We start from the raw sequence: 18,606 nt of genomic DNA on the forward strand, positions 1-18,606 counted from the left end.
AAACATGTTTTACTACAACATCGAATTATGATGTTTATTGAGAGGTAGTCCAAAGCACGTTTGACTCTAAACTTTTTTCTTAATCCACTCTTTTTCTTCTTTAGCAAAACCTGTTGGCTGACACCCTGCCTCTCTCTGCCTCCTGAGTGCTGGGAAGGCATGTGCTGTTAGGAAGAAGATGAAGAGAGTGGGGGGTGGGTATGGCCCATGGGAGCAAGGGGGATGCCTCTGGGGGACCCATGTTAGGAATCCCTTCCCCCTGAGGGACCAGCCACACAACGGTATGGTACAGAATACTTTATTCAGGGCATGGGGAGGGGAGTTAAGAGGGTGGTAGAGGCAGAGAGAAAGGAATAGAGGAGTAGAGGCCAGCCATGAGCAAGTGGAGAGAGAGGGGGGAAGGAAATGGGGAGAGGAGGAGCAACGGGGGCGGAGGGGGTGGGAGAGCAAGAGAGAGTAAGACAGCAAGAGGTAGTGAAAGAGTAAGAGAGAAAGGAGGGGGCAAGCAGCCCCTTTTATAGTGCCAGGTAACTGGGGCGGAGCATACCTGGCTGTTGCCAGGTAACTGAGGGGTGGGGTTTACAGAATCCCAACGCGTGCTACCCCCTTTTGGCCTGGAATACTTTTTTTCCTTTTCAAACAGGGTTTTATATATCACAGTGAACCTGAAACCTAGCCAAGGTTGGCTTCGAACTCCTGAACTTTCCTGCCTTTACTTTTCAGAGTGCACCGCATGTCTACCTAGTGACCATCTCTTTAAGACAGATTTCTTCTTTTCCTGAGACAGGTTTTTTTGTGTAGCCGTGGCTGTCTGAGAACTCACTCTGTAGGTCAGGCTGGCTTCAAATTTAAAGAGATCTGCCTGGCTCTGCCTCCAAACTACTGGGACTAAAGGCACGCACCACTACCACCTGGCAAAAAATAAGTATTTTTATCATTTAAAAATTATATGTAGATGTCTGCTTGTGTGGTATTGGATTCCCCAGAGCTGGGGTTACAGGTGGCTGTGAGCTGCCCTAACGGGACACCAGGAACTGAATGCTAATTCTCGACAGCCAGGGAAACTACTCTTACCTGCCACCTCTCCAGCCCCAATGGTCATCTTTTTTTCTTAGTTTGCAGGAACTTTCTCCAATCCTGACCTCTTCTTTGCTCCCCACCCATCCACAGGGCTGTGGGCTCCGACACACTGGTAGAGCCTGGAATGTGACTTGCTATCTTTCCCCTAATTCTGCCTTCAGGCCTTTCACGTGGACAGTAATACCCTCTCTCCCCAGACTGGACACGGAGGCTCCTCGAGGGTTATCTCTTGCCCGTAGGCTTTCAGCAAAACAATGAAGACCTGGAAACCAGGTCTCTGGAAGCTGGAATTTGCACCCTTCCCAGGGAGCCCCTGATGCCCTTTAGGGGAAATTCCTGCCCAAACCTGGGCTGACCAAGGCTTCTTGCAGAGCTGGTGGAGATTTGGATGGAAAAATCTCCATAGGATTCCCTGGACTGTGCTGGTGGGTGGAGGGGGAAGGACTGGATGCTAAGCTTCTGTCCCAACGGCTCAGAGGGGAGGGGGGCTTAGCCTCCAGCAGCTGTGAGGAACACCACCACACCACCAATAGAGCTGAGAACCAGCCAGAGGAAACCAGATACCCTGGCGACCTTGGCAAGCATAGCTTCCTTGGGTTGAGCTCACTGCCTTCAAGTCTCTTTATTTCAACTGCTACCTTTCGAAGGCCTGGCCCTCTCCAAATCTCCCCAGTTTGTGGGACAAGAAGCTGGCTAGTCCTCAATCTGTCCTGTTTCTTGTTTCTCTTAGCATCATTGCTGAATGATGGCAGTTCCCAGTGGAAAGACGAGCTCCCTGACCCCAAGGAGTGGAGTCATGTTTCTTTGGGGTCGGGGGTGGGGTGGTGTGCTTAGTGAACTACACTCAAGTAAGGTGCTGCCTGGTGCATGGTACTTGGATCTGGTCAGCTGGAGGCATACCTTACTGCAGCCTGGACGCTTCCGGGTGGGGGGCAGGGTGGGTGCACAGGAAGTCCCTCAGTAGGGGATTCGACCGTCCAGCTGGAGTAAGGAAGTCCTGTGTCACAAGAGGCTCCTAGCAGAGGATTTTACAACAGTGTAAGCCTCACAGGATAGGTGGTTTTGTTTATGTTTGGGTTACTACTCTGAGCTGGGGCAGCGTTTGCTACATAGTAGGTGTTTAATAAAAGTTCTGAAACAAAGGGATTGGGAAGAAGTTGAAAGAAATGGCTTGGTCCCTTTGGGATGTGACAGTACTTCCAGGTGGAAGAGGCTGTGGTGGGCGGGGCTTAGCAGAGGGAGTGGCCTGATCTAATCCTATTGTGGGAGGTGTCAGTTTCTTATCTCTTCACCCAGCCCAGAGCTACTTCAGGCCTGAGGTGTTGTTGTTGTTTTTTTTTCTCCCTCCCGAGTCCCCTGGTGTCCTGATGGGTCCGAATACACACAGGTATGGAACCTGTGCTAGGTTCAGGAGACACTCAGATGATTAAAATGTCCTTCTTACCATTCTCTCTGGTGGGGGAGACAGACGGTAAACACGTGGCTAACACAATGGGTTGGATAGAGGGAGGATTATGTAGGTTCAATTAGACAACTGAGACTCAAGACAGGATCAGAACAGGGAGTTTTGGAAGGAGCTATCTGGAGGAGTTTTTGGAGAGGAGAGAAAGGGCTTGGGGGTGAGAGGCATTCCAGGTAGAGCTGTCAGCCCAAAAAATGTACTCTAAAGGAGGTAGGGGAACCCAGTGGGAAAAGGTAAGTTAGGGGCTGGAAGGCCACCCCTGGGTGCTTGGGCCTGCTTATGATCTAAGATTCTGGATAGTTGCCAGCTGCAGCATCTTGCTGGGGAGAAAGGTCTGTCTTCTAGGGAACCCTTTAGTCGCCAAGACACCTCCCTTTGCCACCTTTTCCTTTAGCTCCACCAAGGACCCACCAACCCACTCACTTTGTCAAGCCTCCACAAAGGGCAGACCACAGGGATTCCGAACAAACAGCAACCCCCCCCCCTTCCTCTCACACATGCCCAGGAAGGAGGGGCCCGTCCGTTTGCAAGGGAGAAAAAGCAAGAGGAGCGCTAACTAGCCTGGTGGAACATCAGACTATCAAGAGATTCAAAAGACCCTCCCCCCAAAAACCTTTGCCAGCGGACAGGCTAGGAAGTGAGAAGCAAGTGGTCCCGAGGTGCCTCAGCTTTTAGGCTGCTAGGCATGGCCAACCTGGAGAGAGTGCTTCGGCAGTGGGCCCCCCAAGGGCAGTGCCTTCCCTCCCCCCAAGACCCAACTGGTCCTCATAATCTGCGAGACCTGCAGACACCAACGAGTCAGTGTGTTGACAAGCCATCCCTAGTTCATCAAAAATGGAAGGAAGTCCAAAGGAAGGGTATGAGCAGACCGATTTAATTAGCGCGGGGTCTAAAGGTACCTTAAGTTGGCCCTATTAAATTAAACTGCCTAGGGGAAAAATAACTGTAATTATTTCCTTTTTCTCTTTTACCATTGTATTTCAACTCCCAACCTCCACGCTTCTCCCCTCCTTGACAAGACAACCTTTAAACTAGGGGCAGGCAAAGGCATCCCCAAACTAGGTCTCAGTGTTTTCCTTTTTCTGCCCTTCTTCTGTCTGAGCTCTGGTTCCTAGCAGAGAGCAGAGTCCAGAAGGGTCCACGGTGCTTGGCTATATTCTAATTTTGGGAGGCTGTTACAAGAGTAGAACATTATTCCAAAAACGCACTCGGAATCTTCTTCCTGAACCAGTGCAGATCCGTTTGCTGTGGGGCATTTCTTTTAAAAATCCCTTTTCTCTCTTCTGCAGTGCAAAATAAGCAAACTTTAATGGTAGGGAATTATTGTTTATTTTGTTGAAATCTAGTTCTGAGTTTTCCTACTTAAAACGTGTTTTCCCCAGGACACTGACCTATCCTTTAATTGTTTGGTACGAGGCATGTTAGGGGGAGGGGCGTTACTTGTTTATTGGAACAGCGCAGTTAAAAAAAAAAAAAATCAACCTAGGCTAACAGTTTCAAGGCTCCCCTAAAGATGTATCCAAACAGGCAGCCAATCAGCGCTTACACAGCTTTTTCTGCTTGACTCTTTTAAAGAGACAGAGCCGACAATGTTTTATCACATTTAAAGAGAACCGCGCTCTAAAAACAGTATGAAAATGGAGCCATCCCTTATCTCACCAGTTTTTGATTTGGAATCTCCATTGAGAGTACACTGAAAGATTTTGGGGTCCTCGAGTGGACAGAAAGAGGAGTCGTGAGCAAAAAGCTTGGTCACTCTGCCAACCCCCCATTTCCCATTGTACACCTGGGTCATTGACAATGGAAGCTTCCCCTCCCCCCACGCCCGGCTCTGGTCCCCCTACTCTCCAATTTAGCTCCATTTATTTGAAGTTTGAGGTTTCTGCGGCGCGCATTCCGAGTCGCGAGGCGTCCAGGTGACGTCCCTCAACCAAACGGAACCCTTTCCCATGGAAAGGCGAGGGGCTAACTTAACAGAGCTAGCACACCTCAGAGATTTGAGAAAAATCACTCTCTTTCCTTCTGGTCCAAGACCCCCTTCCTCTTCTACAGCTTGCCTGGAGCACGCCAAGGGCCATTTTCGCGCGGCACCACTTTGGGGTTTCCCAAAGTATTTTAACGATCTAGTAAAGAAGCAGCCGCGCGCTTTGGCGCCAGCTACGGCTGCCCAGCTCCGCGTGCAGCCCTGGCCCGGGCTAGGGAGGCAGGGCTGGGAGCAAGCAGCCCGGGGTGGGGCGGGGAGCAGGGCCGGCCGGGGTCCTGGCCTGATGAGGATAAGATCAGCGCAATGAGGCGGGAGCCCTGGGGGCCAGGCCGACGCGGAAAGGGGCGCGCCGGGCCAGCTGGGGTCCGCGCCTCTCTCTGCGCCTGCTGTCGGAGCGCCCAGTCTCCGCTGCGCCGGCCGGGTGCTCCAGTCCAGGCTCGAGCCCCTCGCGTCGCCGCCCCACCCCAGCGCCAGGGCTCGCCCCCCACTCCCCTGGCCGGGGCACGAGCGGGCAGCGGCTCGCGGAGGAGGCGCAGCGGGACTGGCGCGGCCGCGCTGACAGGCGTCCCTCCCGGCCTCGGGGCCCGCCCCCGCGCGCCGATTGGCCGCCGCGGCCGTCCGTCGCGGGGCGTGGACGCCTGCCGCGCTCCTGCCGGGGCAGCCACGTTCGGTTGAGCTCCAAGTAGACCAGCGGCGGCGGCAGCAGCGGCAGCGGCAGCGGTGCTGAAGGCGCAGAGGGCGGCGCAGGCGGAGCCGGGTGGCGGGCGCGCGGGCCGCGAGCAAGCGAGCTGCAGGCTTCGGGCGGGCGGCGGCGCAGCTCAGGCCGAGCCGGCGCGGGAGGAGTTCCAGGGCGATGGGGCCGCGGCCGGGGCTGACGCTTTGACAGCTGGAAAGAGCGCGGAGCCAGCGCCGGGGAGGGAGGGAGCGCGGCGAGCGGAGTGCGAGCGAGCGGGCGAGCGCCGGGAGGGGGCCGGGAGCAGGGCAGCTCGGGAGACCGGACGGTAGCGGCGGCGGCGGCGGGCTCGGCGCCCTCTTCTCTGCAAGCCATGTTTGCCAAAGGCAAAGGCTCGGCGGTGCCCTCGGACGGGCAGGCTCGGGAAAAGTAAGCCTCTCGCGAGTGGGGCCGCGCCGCGGGTGGCGGGAGGCAGGTGGGCGCGGGGGTCGCGCTGCCTTGTGCCCCTTGGGCCCCGGTCTCTTCCCCGCGGCGGCGGCGGCGTGGAGAGCCCATTGTTGGGCGCCGGCGGAGGCTGGGGCACCCTGAAGGGGCGGTAGGGCAGCGGTGGGCGAGGGTAGTTGGTAGGCGCGCAGCAGAGCGGACGCGGGGGCCCGCGACAAGGGTGGGCGAGGTCCCACTGTGAGCGGGTGCGCTCGGCCCGCTGGGCGCGGGGGCCCTACTTTGCCCACCGAGTGCGGGCAGGGGGCGCGTGGCTTTCTGTAGCCCCGAAGGCTCCTTTTGTCCGCCCGCGGCGTGAGGAGTGCGTGCCGGGGGCTTTGTTCGCCCGGGAGCGCTCTCCTTACCCAGCCAGCGGCCTCGCGTCAGCCCGGTGCGCTCCGGGGCGCCCGGGCTGGGCTGGGCTGGCGGCGCCGGCCTGGCCCCAGGCTTGGGGGACAGTTGTTTGAGGGGGAGATGCTGAGGGCGGCGCTTTGCTGCCCTCTCTAGAGCGCGCCAAGTACCCGAGACTGTCCGGACCCCTAAGCTGGGCTAAAAGCAGCGAGCTGAAGTGGGCTGGGAGAAGAAGGAGGTGGCTCACGGCTCTTGTAGCAGCTTGCGAGTTTGCGAGATCTAGGTGGGTTTAGTCCCAGTACCACTTGGAAGTTCAAGTTTGGGGACCTTTCTCCAGCTCCCGCGGTTAGATGCAGCTTCTCTGTGGTACCCACCCACTAGCAGTTCTGACTCGGATCCTGTCTTGAGTAATAGGTACTCAACCTCTTGTCATAGCCACAATGGGATGGCACAAACCCGGCTCACAGTCACAGGCAAGGTCCAGAGCTAGCCTTAGTGTGATCTGACCCTTCCCTCTCTCTCTCTCTCTCTGCTTCTGCTCACTTTCCAGGTTAGCTTTATACGTCTACGAATATTTACTGCACGTAGGAGCACAGAAATCTGCACAGACCTTCTTATCAGAGGTGAGTGGGACTCCTCAGCATCCAGTTTCTTGACACCCCCTCCTCCCCACTATCCTTAGAGCCTTTGTTTTCAGGAGCAGCCACTGTGGCCACCATTTTGAATTTTTATCACCTTTTGGCATTTATTGTTAGTTGGTCTTCACAGCCTTTTGGCTGGGAAAGGCCCTGCTGCCCCCTCCTTTCTGCTCCTCTAAGCTGCCTCCACTCCTTCTTTTCTAGATTCGATGGGAAAAAAACATCACACTGGGTGAGCCGCCTGGGTTTCTGCACTCGTGGTGGTGGTAAGTTTGTGATAGTTTTGTGTGTGTTTTGTTCTGAGGCCCGGGTCCAAGCGAACAAAGACAGGGGTCTGGAGCAGGCCCTCTACCTTTAGCCTCTGCTTTCCACGGAGCAGGCACCTCTGGGTGATCTCACCAGGCTTGGCAAGGAAGAACGGGCAGAAGAGGCTGCTGCCTGAAGTTTTTGCTGGTGTTTCTCCGCCTGTGGGGAACTGACTGAATTTTACTAGGCTTTTCCATCTCACTCTGGGGCACCAGGCAGGGGGCTCAGAAAGAGCTGGGAGGGTTTTTGTCAATCCTGCATGCTGCTTTAATTAGAGGAGTGGGGGCAGGGCAGGTGGAGGGACACCAGGTCCGATCTGCAACTGGCCTGTCCCTTATGTTTTCTTCCTCAAACACCAAACCTTAAGAGACATCCACTGGGCCTTTTCCAGGGACCCTGAGAAAAGCAAAAAGGGCCGCACTTCCTGTAGAGACACTGATTCAGACTGACTGGGCCTTCCTTTCCTCTGCCTCCCCCCCCACCCCCCCAGCATCCCTGCAACCACAAAGCCTTATTTTACTGAGAACCTTAACCAGCCAGAGGTGGCCTGGCAGGATGCCTGCAGCTTGTTCAGGACTGGCTCTCCTTATCTTTGACCCTCTCTCCAGGCCTGAGCAGCCTGTGGTCTTTTCTGCAGGCGGGAGGGAAACATAGGGTCAGAGCCTTAAGCAAGTTGTCTTGAGTGTGTGACCTTTGTGGGGCTGATAGGTAGACTTCTTCACATCCTTTTGGAAAGGAAAAAGGAGAAGGGGTGGCTCTTGATATTTTGGTGGAGTTGAGTCAAATGCAGTGTTGTGTTGGGATGTTAGCACTTACCTGACTGGCAGCTCAGGATACTGTTTCAAGGCCCTTTGAACATCGAGAGGATGAAGTGTCTGTTCTAACTTGTGCAGAGAAAATGAGTTTTTAATGGCTTCTGCCAACCTCCCAACTGCCTGGTCGGAGGAGGAGGCTGATGTGGCGCAAGGATCACCTGCGGGAGTGGGTGATAGGTCGCCTGTTGGAGGTGGGCGTGTGATGGGGTTGGCGCGATTCTGGTTGCTCTGGATCTTGTAGAAACTTGGGCTTGTGAGTAAAAGTAACTTTGAGGGTGCTGGAAATGAGGGTGTCTTTGCTGTGTGTTTTTCAGGGAGCAGCTTGGAGGAGGATGGAATGGTCTCCAGCCTCCATCTGCAGTTGGTTTTCCTGTGGCTCCTGGAGTCTCTTGCAGCTTTTCTATTCCTGTTCCAGGAATGGAAGGTTGACTGTACTGGGGCTCAGGTTGTGGTGTCCGGCTTGTTAGAATGCTTACTCTTTGGCTGTTATGTGGGGCCGAGGAGGCCTTGGATAGGGTGGGTTTTGTTCTAGGCATACCTTGAGAGTGGTGCTCTCCGGTGACAATGGAGCTTGCTGTGATGGGGCCACAAGTCAGATCAGACCCTCAGTTTCTGAGTTCACTGTGCCCTTCAAGCTGGTTCTGGCTGGGCCCTGGTTCTGGTAGGGTGTTTCTAAGGACCTGGGTTTGTATAGCACTCTTGTAGTTAGATAGCACTGTGTTTCTGTTCTGGTGACTGTAGTGTTGGAGTGACCATATACAATTACAGAGGGTCTGGAATACTGTGCCCTGGACCTGTGTTCACGTTGCCCGCTTACTCTGTCTGATGGGTGCTGTCTGATGAGGCCCTTTTGCTTAGAGGGGTAAGGTTGTCTCAGTTCCTTCCTCTTTGGCTCACAGACAGGTGGGGGTGCAGGCCGAAGGATTAAGAACCTATAAGACCGACTCCCTTCATTCCTGGAGTCGCCCAGATTGCTCCGCAGATGAATCATAGTTGTGCCCTGACTTTGGCAACTTAACCTTTTTACGATATGCTGCAGCCATTTTGGTTTGAGGTGGTGAAAAGGATACGGAAGAGATGGGCAGAATCTCATCCAGATTCATATGTGGACAAAGCGTGGCTGTGCTGACCTTTGCAAGCTTTAGTGTCTACTAACCACAAACTGTGTCACTGATGGGAGATACCCAGCACATGGGGGACTCTTACAGATGTCTGGCTTGCCAGGAGAGGTTGCATCCAGTTCTCTTACGGGCTGAATTTGTCCAGTGCTTTAAGGTGGAGGGAGCATTGGGAGAGCTGGTGCTGTACCGTGTATCCTGCACTCCCCCGTTATGTACACAGTAATAATTAGTAACCCGATCTTACTTTGTTTTTCTGTTTGCAGTGTATTTTGGGACCTTTACTGTGCAGCTCCTGAAAGGAGAGACACTTGTGAACATTCGAGTGAAGCAAAAGCCTTTCATGATTATGTGAGTAACAAATTTTTAATCCTGGCAATAATTACAGGGTTGGATGGCTCTAACTTCTTTAGTATCAAAAGCAAGTGCACAGCCAACTAACTGGCAGTGGTCTTTATTTCCTCATTGCCTTCCTTCCCGGTCTCCTGCCCACCTGCCTCTGCTGCCTGCCCCTCACACCCTCCTTCCCGGGTGTTTTAAGTTGAGGGGCAGTTCATCCCTTTGCAGTTACGTCAAAGAGGCAGATACCCGTCTGGAGCAGGTTTGAAGACTCAGAGTCATGTGGGGGTTTGTCAAGAGTTAGTTGGGAAGGGACTGGTTGCTGTTGGCTGAATAAAAAAGTGACCACAACCCAAAAAAAAGTAAATGTGGAGTGTATTTTAGACTAGAAGGGGTGGTGGAGCAACAGGGCTGTGGCATGGACTTAGCTCTGTGTTCCACAGAGCAGCCTTTCTGTTGTGTGTCTGTCACACACAGTGTGGGGTGTATATGGGCACACACAGTGTGGGGTTTATGGGGTCACAAGTATGGAGGTTTATACAGCTTCTCAGTTGATGTGTGCTGTAGGTGAAGTTCACTCACTGTCTTTTGCTCAAACACTCCATTTAATTATACTTGTTTATATTGTGTGAATATGCATATTTGAGTTGGATGTATGTGTCACCTGTATGTAGTGTGAGAGTGGAGGTCAGGACAACTTGAGACTCAGTTCTGTCTTCCCACTGTGTGCTTCCTGGGTCCTCAGGTTTGGTGGCAGGCATTGTTACTGGCTAACCAGTCTTGCCAGCCTGGTAGGGATTGAAAGGGGACAAGGATGGGACACAGGTAACTGCTGTAACTCGGGTTGGCCTAGAACTCGGTATGCAGAATCAGGCTGACCTTGACTTTTTAGCAATCCCACCTCAGCCTCCTAAGTGCTGAGAATATGGTCACCATGGCCAGCTCAAAGTTTTCCTTTGAGAGTAGCTAAATTTTACCAGGCAGTAGAGTCTTCTGCTGCGACTATCTACCTGGATACATTTAAGGTTCATGAAGTTCTTACAGGGGCGGTATCTGCGTGGCAATGCTGTTGTGTCTTGGCACCCTGAACCAATCTGGGTTCGGGTAGCCATATTTTATGATTTGATGGAACAGGTGGTTCAGATCTGTCAGGGAAGAGTGGTACGAGGAAAGGGAAGCATCTTGATGTCTTCCCTGCTTCTGGGTCTTGTTTCCAGTAGGCACTGCCGGTGATTGTGCACAGATGTTTGTGGCACCCATGTCTACATACACATAGTAAAAGGTTTGGACTTGTGGGACAGGACCAGTCCTCATGTTCTAGGTGTAGGAACTGATGACCAGCATCAGTCTTATCTTCTTGGTCAGGTCATTTGCCTCCTTTCTTTGCCTAGGAGACCAAATCCCACCTTTGAGTTTCATAGGTGGTCAGTGTCACTGAGGTGGGTGTTGCCATGGTGAAGATGGTTCCTGTAACAGGAGTTTGAGTTCCAGTGAGACTGAGCTCACTGGCTTCCCAAGTGGTTAGTTAGTGCAGTGGGATTTTGTTAGGCTGGAAAAGTAATATTCCCTTGGTGTAGGATGCTCAGGAATGCGATCAGTTCTTGTATCCTCCCCAGGGTTGAGAAAAAGAAGCTGGGTGTGGTACTTCTAGCCCGGTGGACTTTGAGTTATAAAAGGGACTGTCATTTGCATGGCGTGGTTCTGGGAAGATACGTGGTGATGATGACTGTGGGGCCGAACTTCTGAACTGGAGCTTGCCAGAAGCCGAGTAGTATGGCAGCCAGGTGAAAAAGTCAGTGGACGTCCCCTTCCCCGTCCCTTTCCCTTTCCTACCTAGCAGACATGTTGCCTCCCACCTGTCACCCCTTTAAAATGACTACAAATAGCCAACCCTACCTTGCTCGTCTCTCACTATATTGCAGATGGTTCCATTTTAGAGAGGAAGGTAGGATGGGAGTGTCTGTTTCAGAATCCCTTCCCCCCCATGCTAGGAATCAAACTCAGGGCCCAACATATGCCAGGCAAGCTCTCTGTCACTGAGCCATGCCTCCTAATTGCTTAGACCAGTTTTGATGGATCACATATGCTAATAATTTTTAAAAAGTTAGTGTGTTAAAAAGGTAGTGTTACTCATTTACCTGCTTGCTTAGAAATAAGAGTGTATCTCTGACTATCCTGGAATTCACTATACTAGGCTGGCTATGCCTCCTGAGTGCTGTGATCAAAGGCACACACCCCTACACTAATGCATATTTATTTATTATATGTATGCATGCCTGCGTGAGCTAATGTACACCAGGCCCATAAAGGTACATAAGGATCAGGGAACACCAGATTAAATTGACTACAACTGGAATTCCAGTTGTGAGTGTCCCAAGGTGGGTGCTTGGAACTGAACTCAGGTCTTCTGCAAAGCAGTCAGTGCTCTTAACTGCTGAGCTGGCCTTCCTGCCTGAGGTGATGAATTATAGCTTGCTACTCTTGTAGGTAGCATCGAGATTCTCTCTGGCAGTTTGTGGTTTGGTCTTGCATCTTGAAGCGAGATGGCAGTGGTAGAAATGTGTATTAGTTTGCAGCCTGTGACTTGCTAAGGAGTGGCAGTCAAACCTTGCAGATTGCTGAGGTTGGCATGACATTTAGAAGATGCTGCTAAGAGATGAGGTCATACTAGTTGGGGGCCCATGATTCATAGGTTTGCAGCTCAAGGCCTTTTTCCCTTAAATTGGGATCAATCTGATGTGTCTTGTGACCCAAGTCAGGTCACAAGGGAAAAGGAGTGATGTGATTGAGTGGAGATTCCTCCTCCCCTTCCCTCCTCTCCCCTCCCTTCCCTTCCTTTCTCCTCTTTTTTCTCTCTTCTGTTCTCTTTGAGACACAGGGTCCCACTATGTAGGAGTGGCTACTCTAGAATTTTTAATATAGACCAGGCTGGCCTTGAACTCAGAGATCTGCCTGCCTCTGCCCCCTGAGTGCTAGGATTAAAAGTGTGCTGTTGCAAGACTCTGGGGTTTTCCCTACACTGTAAAAAAAGAAAAGAGGAGAAGAGATACTGAAGACAATTATGTTGTTCTGTTTTTCCTTTTCATTCTTCTAGTTTCTCTATTCCCATGTGTCTCATTGTGTTAGACTTCTTCCTGAGAAGATCCTGGTGGCTTATATTTATTTTTTGTGTGTATGATGTGTGAGTGTTGGGGGTTTTTCAGAGAGTGACTTTCCCATACGCTGAGTTCTGGGGATTGAATCTACTGAGCCATCTTGCTGGCCCTCAAGTAGGTTCTCCCCTAGGCTAGAATGTATTTTTCTCTGCTTGCTCTAATCCTTTCTAATGCCTCCTTGGAAGACTGGCTCTCACTGTGGTATAATTCTCAATTCTCCTGCCTCAGCTTCCCGAGTAGCAGGGGTTATAGGCCTCAGCCATCATGCACAGGTCTCAAGGACACCTGTGATCGGTTTCTGCATTTGGTGATCATTCCATTTTAGTGTCTGTAAACAGCACCTGTGCGTTACGTCAACATTTACCAAGTGTCTGTGTGCTATTACTGCTCTTGCTCAGTTACCCTGCCATTGACCCTGTTAGAGGAAGCAGGCACGATGCTGGCTCCATCTTGTAGATGAAGAAACTGAGGCACAGAGAGGTTACTCACAACAGGAGTGTTAGAATGTGCATACAGCTCCTGGCTAACACCAGAGCCCATGCTTCTAACCTCTCCTGGCATAGGCATCACTTGCTGGCATGATCCCGGCTAACTTTAGATTTGCCTGCTATTTATTTCTATAGCTCACCTAAGGCCTTCTGCATACGTAGTAAGCACACACTGATGTGGAAAAGGAGGGAAAGAAGGGGGGAACCTGGACCAGGTTCATCATTATTGGGGTTGTTCTTCAGGTGTTAAGTTCTGTGGTCATCTTGAGCAAGTGGCAGCTTTAATGTCAATTAGACATGGATGGTGTAAAGAGTGTTCACTGGCCCCAGGTCCTGAGCCAGGGAGAGTCAACAGTTCTGACAGTGTGGAAAAAGTGCCTGGGGTTCCTCTTGGCAGGGGGAGGTTCTCCAGTTCAAACAGAAGGTGTGGGCCCTTGGTTCTTGCACAGAGTGATACTGTCATCTTGGTAGGTCTTCTCCCTCCAGAAGAGGAAGGGTCAGGTTAGGTGATCTTGAGGCTTCCTCCCAGATCAAGGCCAGATGTGTGGATCGTGGAATGAGCCAGGTGACTGAGCAGGGAGGGTGTTAAACTGTCCTTGATTTGCTGGGTTTTTATTTGAGTCATTGTCTATTTTCCGCCTCACACCTGGTGGCTCGGGTTTTCCTGGTTCATTTAGAAGCCCGAAAGCCCTGATGTTGGCCATGTGTACACGGAGTGAAGTGGTTTTGTGTCTAGGGTGGACTTTTCTGAGAGTGGGTTTGTTCTGACTACCTGAGGCCACAGGAGGAGTGACTGGGTCCCTGTATGACTTCTCTGCTGTGCCTCTGATGAGAGATGAGGAAAGCCCACGAGACCCCCCCTGGGGCTCCCTCTGGGTTTTCTCTGACAGGGTGGTCTGTTACTGTCCTTTGTAAATGAACACTCCCAGGCATTTGTGTGTGTCTCATTCCCTGTGTGGGGCTGTAGGATGGGTCTGTGGGTAGAGAGAAGTGTTTTTTGGTGCCTTTACCTCTGGTGGTTGTCTTCCTCCTGTTGCAGCTGTTGTATATCTTCAAGAAAAGATCAAGTAGGTTAGCCCCATGGCAGCCCTCAGGTGCTGGAGAACCGCACACCTTCAGATGTCCAGCTGCCTTGTTGGTTGGGTTTTATTTCTGAGTCTCATTCCATTTTACAGATGAGGCCACTGCCAGGCAATTCAGTTGCTTGTCTAGGAGGTGGTGGCGCTGAGGCCAGAACTTAGTCTTGTGATCTACATGGCAGTGTTGGCTGTGCTTACCTGGTGCAGGCTCCCTGAAGAACGGGAGACGTTGCACTTGACCAGAGTGTGCCCAGTACCCAGTCTGTGGCTGTATCCGTTTTCTGAAGAAACGACAGAATAAAACTGAAGCCCCTGTATAGAGAACTGCCTAGTCACAGGCTGGTGAGACCTGACCCATGGAAGGGGAATCTGTTGTGGTGAAGTGGCTCTTTGCTTTTGCCAGAAGTAAAGTGATAAAAGCCACCAACTTTCTTTTCTAGAAAATTCCATGTCTTCATAAAGAAGACTTTGTTTATAATTTTAGGCGGTTCATGGATTATTGCTCCAAAATAGTCTAGATCCCTATTTCCCATAGTGAAGAATTTGGGCAATATAGTAGGCTTGCGTTCCTGCCAGATTTCCTTGCCTGTCTCAGTTTCCCCGTTCTAAAGACCTGGGCCCCTTTTAGTGCCTGTCCCAGCCCCCTTCTTGTGGAGAGTTGGTTAGCAGAGGGGGAAAGTGCCTGAGTTGTGGGTGTGGACAGCAGCTGGGGCATTTGTGACCGTGTGGCAGGGGTCCAGTGTCCTTGGTGGATTTGAAATAGCAAAGTGATATTTGAGAGGGCTCTCCTTGGATATGCTGAGCTGAGGTTCTGCTGGACAGGGAGTGTCTGTGTCTGCCAGGGCCCACTAGGAAGAGGGGGATGAGAGGGTAGCAGTGGGTGCTGCAGCTGGCTCTGAGGAGCTGGAGGAGTGCTGGCCTCTGTGATAAGCCATCCTAGCTATCTGGCCAGAGGTCCTGGCAAGTTCAAGGCTTGTCTTTGGCTTTGACCCTTGGCACCTTGTGTGACAGATTAAAAACAACAGAATATGCAGTTGTGGCCCTTCTTCCTCCCAGCCTATACTTTGTATTGGGTCCCTTCCTTGGGCTCCCACCCTGTCTTCTGGAGTTCCTCTTGCCCCCAGAGGCTGCCAGCCTCCTCTGTTAGTTAATTAAACATTAAACAAGGAACTGGAATTGCATTTTGCCAGAACCCAGGCAATGTGGCCACTGTAATGGGTTTCAAGTGGCTGCAAGACCCCAAATTGCAAATCCTTGCCCTTTATTTAAGGCAGGAGGTGGAACAGAGGAGGGGGACGACGACAGTGGGGACCCAAACAAAGATTTTGGCAGTGGTCACTTCATTTGAACTCCCAGACCAGCAGTGTGCAGCAGCCTTTTGCATAATGCCATCTTTGTTAGCTGAGCATTTGCAAACTTGGACTGAGAGTTAGCTCTGTGCCAGCCAACACTTGGAGGGAGCTGGGAGACACCCAGTTCTGTGTCCCTTAGGTCAGCTCTGTTTTGTAAGGGAGGAGGGCTCTCCAGTGAGTACTGTGTCACTGGACCCTTGTCTTCTGAACATGTATTTAACCCTTAAGAGGAGTCATGGCATGTGTGTGGGGTTGGGTGGTGTATATGTGTGCTTGTGCGCTTGAGGCTTGTCGGCTAAGATGACAGAAATGTTACACTGCAAATGCCTTTGTAGTCGTGTCTGAGGGTTTAGAGTATTTAGCAGAATTAATCTTTTTTAGCTTGGTAGTAATTCTGACCACGGCAAAGTGCATTAGGTGATTCACGTAAACTCTAATATCCGTCGTTGGGAGCTTACAGCACGCAGACAGTGATGATGGTGTGCTTTTGATTTGTCAGGGGTGGGGTTTTCCATGGTTTTGAGGATCTTTCCACGAGATGCCTTTCTTTTTCTGGGCTTGGAGCCCCTGGGTTTGGATAAGTTTGAGCCCTAGCTTGGACTTGTCCCTGACCTCATGTGCACGGTTGCTGTTTCCTGTCTAGATGTCCTTCGTGTTCATCTGTTATCCTGTCTGTTGGCTAGGAAATGGTAGTTCCTGAAGGGCTGTGAGGGCGAGGGTATATAACACATATTAATAAGGTGGGCGTCTTCCTGCCAGTGCTTGCTGAGTTTGTTTGTTCTTTGTAGTCCTGATGTTTGCTCAGAAAACTCCTTACTGTACTGTCTCCAGGGAGAACAGGTTCACCCTTAAGGAAGAATCCTGCGTACTTGACCCCATCTAGGTAATGCCATTCTCTGCCATTCTCTGGTGTGTCCCAGGTTCCTTCCCTCCCAGCTGTCTTGTCTCACTCCTTGCACTCTTATGAGGCAGTGATAAAGATTCGCCTGAGCTGTCCCTGCCTCTTATCTGTGTTGGACAGTATCCTGGACCACGCCTGCTTGATCTGCTACAGAGCCCAGTGTGGAGGCCCAGGGGCTTGTGGGTGTCACTGGCAAGGGTCTAGATCTGAATACCAGTCTCAATGCCTGTGTTAACATTGTGGTCCTCTTCTCTGTAAAACATGGGCAAGGCCTGTTTTCCTGCTCTCTGCTGTCAGAAGGCAGGAAAGCTGTCTTTGGAGGTGGTGCTGTGTAAATGTGCATATGTATGAATAGACTCCCTAGGTGCTGTGCCAACAAGCTGGGAAGGGAGACATTTGGTTTGGTCTCTTTGTACTTCGGGGGTAAACCACTATGTGACCATGGACAAGGAGCACATGAAACTGTCCACAGTTGCCAGACACCTGCTCACCTGCCCTGCTTGCTGAAGGGCTGGAGGTACCCCGAGTGTGAGCAGTGCTTACAAAGGGTTGTGTGCAATCTCCTGTTCACATCAGTTGGAACATCAGGGCTGCAGATGGTTGAACTGGGTGTCACTAGTCACAAGCAAGTAAAATAGATAAAGGAAAGCCAGAGAACAAAGATGTACACACTTCATATCATCTCTAGTGGGTCTCAAGTCTGCACACTCAGGCAGGAGCCAACACTTGCTAGCGGTGTGGACCACGAGCACCTTATTAGCCTATGTGCCTCAGTTTCCCTCAGTAAAGAAGAGATGTAGCCACATACCTCTCAGGCTTATCATGTGGAGTAAATGACTTTATGTGTGAGTCTGTATACATGCATGTGTACACACACACACACACACACACACACACACACACACACACACACACGTGCAGTAGGTACATATTCATGACAGGCACATTGTAAGTTTTTCATATATGCATGCTCGTGATCTTCCTGACTCTGGGAAGTCTTGCTTTCTGACATATGGTGCTCAGTGATTGATAATGGAGGGCAGAAGGGTCTTATTGGGGGGGGGGTGGATCCCAGCGAGGCTTGTCCTTTGTTTACTTGCTCACCTGTTGATGAGCTATAGAATCCCTGGAGTCCGTGGGGCTACAAGAGATGGGGGTGGAGGTCTCGTATGCACAGGTTTCATATCGTTTGCTTGGCTGCTGCCGGCCTATGCTTGTACCTATTTTTCTCCTCTGTGGTCCTGCTCAATGCCACAGCACCTGGGAAGTTTTGTTTCCCTGCACACTAATTCTTCTGGTAGCCAGTGCTGCCTTAGAATGTGGCAGCCTCCCATGGGCCTGCCAGGGAACTCCAGGAAGCTGGAACTCTGACTCTCTTGTCACTTGTGGCCTAGAAGAAGTCTGAGTCAAGGTGGAGTTTCTTTCCCTCTTTCTCTAGAGCCTTGAGGGACAAAACTTCATCTTTGCCTCCTCTGCCACCCCTCTCCTGGGGCTGATTGTAGCGTCTTGAATAAACCCATGGTCAGTGAGCAAGACTCTGTGCCCTGAGAAATGAGAAGGATTTGATCCTTGCCCAGTACTAAGTGTGTTAAGGACGTTTTAATGAAGAGTGACAAGTGGCAGAAAGTGGCAAAGCGTTGTTTTGCAGATGGAACTGTGACCCATTAGTGGATCTTGAATGAACTTAGTGGGTCATGGCTGGCAATTACAAAAAAAAAAAAAAAAAAGGAGAAGAAGAAAGAAGCAACTGTTGGATCACAGAGTAATCATGAGAGCTGCTTCTGGCAAACTATTCAGTGATTTATGAGTGCACACAAGTGTATGCGCGCCCTGTCCTAACCGTGTGAAGCTGTCTCATTGCAGGTCTCAGCCTGAAGTTGCACAGCTACTGGCCCAGCGAGAGCCATTCCTTCAGGTTGGGTGATTTGGGTCGAGTGATAGGTGGTGGCTGACAGATCTGTAATAAGGAAACAGCTCCAACTTCAGAGGGCTGAGGAGACTCATTTCCATCAGGTTTAGGGATGTAGGGGTGCTTGTTAACTACCGGGTGCTTGGGTCCTTTGATTCTGCAGCTGGCTGTTGTAGTCTTAGTACATTAAATGCACAAGCGGCACTCTGCATGCTTCTTGCATGCTGAATAAGTGTATCTCTCACTTGGAGGGAAGGGGGGGTAGGCAGGTCTGGGAGGAGCAGTGGTCTCACTTCTAAGAGGCAGAGTGCAGATGGCTTCTTGAGCATGAGTTTGCCCTGTGGTCCGCCACAGACAGCTCTTCCTACTCATCTTAGGTTAGGGATGTCCTTCTCTCATGGAGAAGATTGGCTAAGCAGTGTCCAGGTGTGGCTGTAGGAAGACTTAGAGAGAGTCTGTGACCCAGGTTGACTCAG

General features: G+C 51.4%; 1 protein-coding gene across 8 annotated transcripts in view; it reads left to right on the forward strand.

Moving 5' to 3' along the window:
• The first annotated feature begins 5,222 nt into the window (after nucleotides 1–5,222).
• SSBP3 (single stranded DNA binding protein 3) overlaps nucleotides 5,223–18,606 on the forward strand; it is a 135,349-nt gene continuing 121,965 nt past the window's right edge. For all 8 annotated transcript variants that reach the window (XM_080921852.1, XM_080921854.1, XM_080921853.1 and 5 more), the window contains exons 1-4: nucleotides 5,223–5,628; nucleotides 6,581–6,653; nucleotides 6,873–6,934; nucleotides 9,174–9,258. In XM_080921852.1, coding sequence (XP_080777978.1) covers nucleotides 5,573–5,628; nucleotides 6,581–6,653; nucleotides 6,873–6,934; nucleotides 9,174–9,258 — 276 coding nt within the window. In that variant the 5' untranslated portion in view covers nucleotides 5,223–5,572. The remainder of the gene's footprint in view (nucleotides 5,629–6,580; nucleotides 6,654–6,872; nucleotides 6,935–9,173; nucleotides 9,259–18,606) is intronic.

The sequence above is a fragment of the Micromys minutus genome (assembly GCF_963924665.1).
Source record: "Micromys minutus genome assembly, chromosome: 9".
In the NCBI taxonomy this organism is placed as follows: domain Eukaryota; kingdom Metazoa; phylum Chordata; class Mammalia; order Rodentia; family Muridae; genus Micromys; species Micromys minutus.